A 9,827-nucleotide genomic window follows, 5' to 3' on the forward strand; every position below is an offset into this window, starting at 1 on the left:
CAGGGAAGGGGGTTGGGGGTGCAGGGTGCAGGCAGAGGGCTCAAGGCAGGAAGTTGAGGGGCAGGGGGCAGGATCCAAAGCCCAGAGGGGCCAGATCCAGCCCACGGGCATTAGGGTGTGCCTGGGGACACCTGGCACACCCCATGCGCACGCCTATTGTACCCAAGGGAACTGCCTGACTCCATTGTAAGGCTGTTATAGTGCCTGAGGAATTTACACTTGAATTCACAGCCAATTTGGGGCTTGTGCTTTGAGTCTGCCCTGAGGCTGGTACTCATGCTCTTGAGTCACTGCAGATCTGCTTGAAAAAAGTAACTAAAAAATTCAAATGCAAAATGAAACTAAAATTTATTATTTAGATGTTTAAATCATGACTGATAAAACTTTACACCTGTAAACACCTAACATCAAATTATTCCAAAACATGTTATCAATTAGCTGATTGTGTCTCACAGCTGTCCCTCCACTCCCTTGCAGGCACACAACCCCATAAGGTGGGTACTGTATTTAATATTCTCATTATACAGATGGGAATACTGAGAAAAAGAAAAGTTAATGGCACCAATTTCAAACTTAGGTATGTAAAGCCAGATGCCTAAATCAAACCTACATTTATTCACCTGAACCATTTTCTGCCAGATTAGTAGAACTGGAAATTGGAGGGCTGGCAATGTCCCCGCCTTAAGGAGTTTACATACAAATATACAATAAAAGGAAGTTAAAGATTGATATTTTCCGGGACCTGCCACCAAAATGCCCCAAAGACCCAGGGCAGGGGGTCCTTCTGGCACTTCAGCAGTGGGTCCTGGGATGGGTCTTCGGCGGCAATTCAATGGCGGGGTGTCCTTCCGCCCCGAGATCCGCCGCCGAAGTGCTGGGTCTTCGCCGAAGACCCCAGGACCCCTGAATTCTCTGGGCAGCCCTGCTTAATTATGATCTCTGCTCTGAGGAGCTTATACATTAATAAAAAAACACTTATGAGCCAGCACCTCAGTTGGTGGAAATTGGACTTCTGTGGAACTACATTGATTAACACCAGCTGTGTTAATCCTGTGTGTTAACACCAGACAAAAGGGAAGAAGACTGAAAGTAGAACAAGGATTATGATTAAGACCGGGCAGGTCATATTTATTTAAAAGTACACAGTCCCAAAAGGCTGATTCATTTCAATAAGGCTTCTGAATACAAAAACTGTACAAAATAAATCCCTTTCAGTGCTGACTTTTTAGAATATAAATTCTTTGATGCAGAAATAATTAGTGGCTCAAACCCCATTGTAGAAAAGAAGAAATTCCTCTATAGATGGGCGACTATAATGGCATTGATAAGAGTTAAGGACAATGATCAATAGCTTTCATTGTTCCTCATCAGATGAATCCACGCGGTGATTAGGAAGGATGGTCCACTGGTTAGAGTAGTAACTTAGGACTTGGAGACTGGGCTTTTATTCCCTGCTTCACTACAAACTTCTTGCAAGTCACTTGGGCAAGTGACTGAGCCTCTCTGTAGTTTAGTTGCCCATCTGTAGAGATGGGGATGATGGTAATATCACCTCACCTCAGAGGGGCATTATGAGGATCAAATTGTGAAGTACTTTGAGATCTACTGCTGAAAAAACACTATATAGAGAGCTACTTGTGATTATTAGCTCTTTTCAAACCATTTTAAATACATAATATGTGTAACGCTGTCACAACTTTTTATTCTATGTCTAAAATATGTAAATACCATGGAAGATACCACTGGGGTGTGATAGAGAATTTTATTTCTAAAGGACAGTACAAGAACTTTTTTTTAAATGTGCTCGTCATTGCTATTATAATAGGCATCACTAGTCATAACTTTTACTCATCATCCAAGTAGCTGAGTCCCTCTAGTGACATAAATTCAGCATTTTAGCAGCATTCCATTTAAAAAATCCAATTATATCAGTAGATTCAATGCTAGCACTTTTTGAGGCTCTCTAAAGCACTACTGTAACCTGATCTTGGGTCAGATACTGTGCACATCCATGTTAATGAGTATAAATTGATTTATAGCCATGTGGCAGCAAGTATAGATGCACTGGAAGAAACAGAAAATTCAGAGAATGAGTGATATTGATATTCTAGGACTCTACTTGCTTTAAATAAGAGCCACAGTGTCAGGAGTAACGTAATGCCCAGGGTGGCCAATAGGAATATAGGCTTATAAAAAAATGTATCGTGAGCAAGGAGCAAAGTATGTTAAGTGCACTGATCTCTGCTTATCTTGTAAATACACATCGCTCTCACTCTCTCTTTCATGGATATTTGGAAGACAGGAATCTAAGGCACCAAAACCGAGCTGGCATCCACAAGAAAATCAAATGGCATGAAAAACCCACAACAGTAAGTATTCACTGTATTAGATGTTTATTAAACTGTATGGATTTAATAGCAAATAAAAGAGAGAACTTTAATGGATATTGGTTGCAGCTGATCTCTTTTAAGAACCATTTAATGGAACACAGCCTCTTGAGATTTGTAATTTCACCTTTGCCTTTCCAGATAACTGTTTATGATCCATGTGGTGGCAAACCCTGGACAGTGAGTAATCCATTCATTATCAAGGCTGATTGAGAGTAAACGTGTGTGCAGCAGTGACTCCTTAACCCTGCTGACAGCAAACTACAAAGAAGGAAAATGATGAATCTGGACAATTTAACCTCCCTAAGCTTCCTCTCAGCAATTCATAGCAACGCTAGCAATTTATTCTCGGGGCTTCAGTTTGTTCAGTCTTTCAAGCCACTCATCATCCCATGCTACTCCCTGGTGGTTTTTGTTGGCATCATTGGGAATTATCTCCTCATTTATGTCATCTGCAAGACGAAAAAAATGCACAATGTCACCAACTTTCTGGTAGGCAACCTGGCTTTCTCAGACATGCTTATGTGTGCAACCTGCGTGCCTCTGACTCTGGCATATGCCTTTGAACCCCGGGGATGGGTTTATGGACGCTTCATGTGTTATTTTGTGTTCTTAATGCAACCGGTCACTGTGTTTGTGTCTGTCTTCACCTTGACTGTCATAGCTGTGGACAGATACTATGCCATGGTGTATCCTCTCCGGAGGAGACTCACTATATCAATCTGTGCTTATATTCTGGCTGCGATTTGGCTGCTGAGTTGCATCTTGGCTGCCCCAGCCTTGGTCCACACCTATCATGCCGAGTTCCCAGAACTGGACTTCTCCATCTGTGAAGAGTTTTGGTTCCATATGAAGAGGGACCACTTAACATATGCCTACAGCACTCTCATCATCACATATGTACTGCCTTTAATGGTCATCTCCTCATCCTATCTGCGGATCTCCGTCAAACTGAAAAATCGAGTGGTTCCGGGAAACATCACCCAGGGCCAAGCTGAGTGGGACAGGGCTAGGAGGAGGAAAACCTTTCGCTTGCTGGTCCTGGTGGTGGCTGCCTTTGGAATCTGCTGGCTCCCTCTGCACATCTTTAACATGATAAAAGATATGGATATTAACCTAATAGATAAACAGTATTTCAACCTCATCCAGCTGCTGTGCCACTGGTTTGCTATGATGTCTGCCTGCACCAATGCCTTACTTTATGCCTGGCTACATGACAGCTTCAGAGGGGAATTGAAGAAGATGTTTGCCTGGAGGAAGAAGAAGATTGGACCAGCCACTAACTGCATTATGGCCAGTGTGATGCTATAAGTGTGTGTGTGCGTGTGTGTGTGTGCGTGCATGCATGCAATTCAGTTACAATGCATTTCCTTTCCAGTGATGAGTGTAAAGGTATGTCCACACTACAGAACTTACAGCAGCACTGCTGTACCAATGCAGCTGCATGGCTGTAAGATGTCTCATGTAGCCGCCCTATACAGACAGGAGAGAGCTCTCCTGTTGACATAATTAATCCACTCCCCCATGAGAAGCAGTAGCTATGTCAGCAGGAGAAGCTCTCCCACCGACACAGCACTGTGCTTGCTACCACTGACGCCGGCGTAACTTGGGTTGCTCATGAGGGTGGAATATTCACACCCCTGAGCAATGTAAGTGGTAGTATAGATCTAGCCTCAGTCTGTTATTGATAACCAGGTTGTATGTTCCTACAACGTGTTACCCTCAGAACTTGACTGTGGCAATCCAGGGCCCCAAGCGCAACCTCACATGTAACCTTTGTGGCTCCAACCCCACCAGGGTAGCAGAAGTGACATCTAAGAGCCCTGTGCTGTCGTGGCAAGTCCCTACACCAGATTCAGAGCCTTCTTCTGGGTTGTCGGGGGGATTCAACCCTGATCAGTCCCCCACTCTACAAAACCTCTACTGTGGCCCCACCCTTTTCTTAAGATGATGGTAGTGGGGGCCATGCATATGGGACTACTCTGGTGAGGAGGCAGGGGGTCCCTTTGCCCAAATGAAAAGCCTTCTACTGGGGTGCTGAATGTGGCTGTTACAAAAAATGCCCTGATGCAGAGGCAGCAGTGGTTCTAGAGGAGATGGGTCAGAGCTTGCCAGTCCATAGAAGCCTTGGCTACAGAGGAGTAGGGATGAAGAGGGGGGCCTATGTGCCCCACAGGACCCAGTGCTTGAGACTGGGTGGAAATAGGCCTATAATCTTCCAAAGACCCAATGCATGGCACAGGATGGAGGCTGAGGACCACGGTACTTTTGCTATGGGGACTGGGCTGAAGAATGGTAGCCACAGATCAGAGGTTACTCTCCTTTGTGGACCACATAAAAAGCTGCAGCAACAGTGGACAGGAAGAAATGCATCCCTGACCCACCCAAAGACTGGTCATTTCTAATGCCATGGGTTGGAGCTCACCTGCTCTAACTACCCAAGGCAGAGTTGTGGTGGAGATAGTGGTGACCAGGAGCCTCCCACCTTTAGTAGCTGCCTGACTGCTGCAGTAATGATCTAGGGAGGAGAAAGGTATCAGCTCTGACTGCCTGGTGAGCCATCGTCGTGGTGGGTCCTTCCCCAACCCCCTCTCCCTCCAAAGACCAGGAGCTACTGAAGTCTGGCTTGAGGAAGCAGTTGTTCCAAACACCAATACTGAGGAGGAAGCAAGCCAAAAAGCGCTCAATTTTATCGAGAAGCAGTGGCAATTTGGGGCCCCTTCCCTCCCCAGCTTTATGAAAAGTGGTGAGTTTCCAGGGTCTTCTCCTTCCCTGTGTGTATATAACACAAGTGCCATCTGGAGCCTCCTCTCTCTCTAGCTGTGTGACAGCAGGCTATAGTCTGCCTGTACAAGAGGGGGAGCAATAGTGGTTTGATCATACAGTTTAAGGCCAGAAGGACCATTAGATTGTGTAGTCTGACCTCCTAGTCATCCCTGTATTGAGCCCAATAACTTGTGGTTGGCTAAAGTATATCTTCCAGAAAGGCATCCAGTCTTGATAAGAATATATCAAGAGATGGAAAAATCCACCATTTCCCTTACTAGTTTGTTTCAATGGCTAATAACTTTCACTGTTAAAAATGTGCGCCTCATTTTTAATTTGAATTTGTCTGGCTTCATCTTCCAGCCACTAGCCCTTGTTATGACTTTCTCCACTACACTTGTAGAACCCAAGTATTTTCTCCCTTTTCTCCCTTTGATGATACTTATATAGTATAATCAAGCCATCTCTCAATCTTCTTTTTGATAAGCTGAATAGACTGAGCTACTTATGTCATTCATTTAAGACATTTTCTCCAGTCCTTGAACTATTTTTGTGACTTTTTCCTATACCCTCTCCCATTTTTCAACATCTTTTTTAAAAATGTTGACAGCAGAACTGTATGCAGTGTGACAGTGATACCACTGCTATATGCAGAGATAAGATCACCCTCCTATTCACTGCTCCCCTGCTTATGCACCCAAAGATTACATTAGCCCTTTTTGCCACAGCATTGTACTGGGAGCTCAGATTCAGTTGTTTGTCCACCATAACCCCTCAATCCTTTTCAGAGTCCTTCTGGAATAGAGTCCCATATTTTGCAGGTATTGCCTGCATTGCTTGTTCCTAGGTTGGATAGTTGCATGCCATTGTTTTGTTGGGACAAAGTGCTGATGGTGTTTAGTGACCATCTGTGACATGGAGGCCTACTGGTGGTTCACTACTCTGTCATCTACTCTTGTCAGGCCTGACATACTCACTACACCAAAACACTCGTCGTAAGCTGTATCGGAAAGGTGTCACGTAAGATATCATATGTGAACTGTTAACACTGGTCCTAAAAATCACAGCGTGGGGTATATACAGGGTGTACACAAAGAGTTATACATATTTGCTAGAATCATTCTTAACATCTGTTTTGCAAGCTATGCATAAGTCTTGTCTGCCCTTAGCAAGGGAGTGTGTATTTTCTTGGCTGATCAGCCAAGTTGTCAGGCAGAAATAGACAATGAAAGTACATTTATATATAAGGTAAACAAAACTATCTAGCTCACAGGTTGGTAAGAAGATAACATGGCATTTACACCCCAGCAGGTCAGGGAAATTTTGTCTGGGTTTGCTTTTCAAAGAATACATTTCAGAGATTCACTGAATGAAAAGAATGAGAGAGAACCCCACAGTTATCTTCCATCTGAGGAGTCAAAGAAATCAAGCGCTTTGAGCTCCGTGTGTTGGGTCCTGGCTAAAGAACAGGCCACCCATGCTGGAAGACTGAGAAAAATCTCTTTGAACAAAATGCTCTGGTTTGCTGAGTTTGTCTTGAAAACATTTTTACTTTTATTTGTTTGTAACCATTTCTATCCTTATTCCTTATACTACTATCATTTAAAACTATGTCCTTTTGTTAATAAACATGTTTACCATAAATCAACTCAGTGCTTTAACATATTAGCCAATTTGATAAGGTTTTTGGGTGTTACAGTAAGGAGACTGCGCACTGCAGAGAAAGGCATTGTTGGGGAGAACTTGGGGCTTGAATGTTGGTTGAGGTCCCGCTGCAAGGAACTACTGGGCAGTGGAAGTCAGGGTGAGGCTATTGTGCTGTGAGCAAGGTGCCGATATCAGGGCTCTGAGACAAAGCTTCAAGGCTCAGAGGCATCCAGGGTTACAGGGCAGGTGGTGACACAACCCCTTACTGGTCTGGGGGGAACCCCAAAGCATCACACCATACTATTCAGAGACAAAAAGAACGAGGAGTACTTGTGGCACCTTAGAGACTAACAAATGTATTTGAGCATAAGCTTACATGGGCTAAAATCCACTTCATCAGATGCATGCAGTGAAAAATACAGTAGGAAGATGTATATACACAGAGAACATGAAAAAATGGGTGTTGCCATACCAACTGTAACAAGAGTAATTAAGGTGAGCTATTTTCAGCAGGAGAAAAAAACTTTTGTAGTGATAATCAGGATGGCCCATCAGGAGACGGACACCTTAGCATGCCTCCCTCTGTCCTTAGCACAGGGAGTATGAGACAATTGTAAAGAGAGATAATTATAAGTGCTTAAACATACAGAGAGTTCATACTATCAAACAAATTCATAACTTGTACATAGATTCCCCAAATTGTCAGTGTTTGTTTGCTACATTTGCAATTTAAGCAAATGTATCATAGCTTGAAAGTTACATTTGAAATCCATTATCATTTTGGGTTTTGAGAGTCACATACTGAATTGTAAAAGTACTTGTATGATCATTTGAATGATGCAGATAGACGTATTTAATTTGCATAACTATGCCTAGCTACTGACTTGTCCATAGGATTGGATAAGTTATTTTCCTAACCAGACATGGTGACCTACACATACAGTGCTGAAGAGTTTCTGATAGGAAAGATTTTGTTCCTCTCTCTTGTTCTCATAAGCACACACGAGTGGTGATGGGTGGGAGGTGCAGGGAAGAGGGGACAGCAAAGTCTTCAGCTGTCCCTGAAACAAATTCTTCTGCCAGGTGATCACATTGGGCCAGACTGTGATCTGAGTTTCACTGATATAAACCTGGACTGACTCCAGCGATGATTTACACGGTTGTACTGTAAATGAAATGTGCTTCCTTCCTGTTGCTTCTGGAAGGTTTGTGAGGCATGCAACAATGCATCTTGGCATCAGGGAACAAAACAAAACAAAAGTGAGTCGTCAAGTGTCCAGTTGTGCTGCCAGCATTTATTTAAAGGTTTATTTTTATAGTTCATTAAAGAGACGGAATTTAGAAACCAATTCTTTTCTGAAAGCTCTGAGGAGTGGGTTTTTTTTTGTTTAGGGGTGGTGGTGAAGATTCCAAAAGACAAAACAATAGGACAAAAAATAGAAAAACTATATTTTGTGAGCTTTTGGTGTTTGTTTGGGAACTTGTTTGAATTAAGAATACATAAATTAAGAGACAGCACCTCTTGTAACAGCAATCACTGAGTATTACCCAAAAAAAAAAAAGGCAGTTTTTATTTATGTATTTAAGAATTTCACTCACCAGTTAAGCTTGTAGTCATATCATCTCAGGCTGTGATCTCATCAGATTCCAAAAGCTAAGAAGGACCAGGCAACATTATGAATCAGGCACCAAAACCAAACCAAAATCAAGAGATTGGATTTAAAATTGTGAGATTAAAATGATTGCATCTGGGTTTCTTTTTCTTTGCCATGTGATTTTTCAGATGAAGTCCAGCTGGCACCTAGAGAGAAAGGGGGCATGATGCATCTGGACAATAATTCCCTGAAGGCACCATAGCAACTCAGCTGGATACAATTTAACATTGAACTGACCCCCAAAGAAGTGTTTCAATTCAATTCAATGAAGTTTTTCCAGTTCAGGCTGACCCACAAAGAAACAAAATATTTTGTTTTTATTCTCCCACTGGAAATTGAAAAATGTAGGCAGGAGTGATAATGGCACATTCCTGACAGTTTTAGATTGGCCACAGTCCTACGGAATGCAAGTATGCCAATGATTTAAGACTATTTCCTCTTCTTCATCTCCTACTGCATCACCTTATTCCCCACCACTTCAGTTCCTGACTGAGCAGAGAGAAAAAAGAGAGGGAAAAGGAAGTCCTCGTTACAGTCACTATAATAGCGTATTGGTTCTTTTCTGATTTGCTCTTCCTAGTCTGCCACTGGTTCTGAGTATTCGTAGGCCCAACTTGACTTAGCCACATGCATCCATTTTTAGGATATTCTCAATGAAGCCTGTATATTCTCAAGCTCTAACGTATCTGGGGAATTGAGTTACCCTGACTAATATAGCTACTTTATTCTGATGATACACACATATCTGATATTTCTGTGCTGTGCCATCCCTTACTTAGAGGCACCTCTCACAGTTTTGTAAAGTACCAGACGTCACTGATCATCTTGCCTTTATTTAAAGGGTCTTTCTACTGCTGCGAGGATGCAAGTGTCTCTTTTCAGAGCCTAGCATTATTTCTCAACTGTGCTTGTTATCTCTTAGGGAGTGTGCATGGAGCTATACAGCCACCTGAGTTACTGCAGGAACATTCACTTTTCAGTAGAACACATGGGCTCAGACAGAGACCAAGAGAGCATAATGTGAAATAGGTGTAATGGCATTAGGAGATGCTATCATTAATGCATAATTGGATGACTAACATACAAGCATGACTACAGTGTCTATAAAATAAAGCTATGACAGTTTAACAGAGACTACAGGCATTGCATAATGTACAAAGCAGAGGAGAGAGCCAACAGGGCCATCCCCTCCGGCATTCCTGCACAGGGGACAACCAGAATGCTGCAGCCTGCCCTGCTCAAATTCATGGGAACCCCTAATACCCCGACTGGCAGTGCTGAACAACTCAGATCTCAGTGGGTGGGCTGTAGCATGGCCAGGACTCCGTCCACCTCACTCCAGTCCACAGCAAGCACCACAAGGTTAGTGTTG

General features: G+C 43.0%; 1 protein-coding gene across 1 annotated transcript; it reads left to right on the forward strand.

Moving 5' to 3' along the window:
- The first annotated feature begins 2,660 nt into the window (after positions 1-2,660).
- Positions 2,661-3,698, forward strand: PRLHR (prolactin releasing hormone receptor). Its single transcript, XM_032780760.1, has one exon. It carries the CDS (start codon positions 2,664-2,666, stop codon positions 3,696-3,698), a length of 1,035 nt encoding a protein of 344 aa, XP_032636651.1. The 5' UTR covers positions 2,661-2,663.
- The last annotated feature ends 6,129 nt before the right edge of the window (positions 3,699-9,827 follow it).

This window comes from Chelonoidis abingdonii, chromosome 15 (assembly GCF_003597395.2).
Source record: "Chelonoidis abingdonii isolate Lonesome George chromosome 15, CheloAbing_2.0, whole genome shotgun sequence".
NCBI classification, from domain to species: domain Eukaryota; kingdom Metazoa; phylum Chordata; order Testudines; family Testudinidae; genus Chelonoidis; species Chelonoidis abingdonii.

What these genes read in the sequence shown, in the direction of transcription:
- PRLHR (XM_032780760.1), top strand. Translation starts at nt 2,664, where the DNA reads ATGATGAATCTGGACAATTTAACCTCCCTAAGCTTCCTCTCAGCAATT.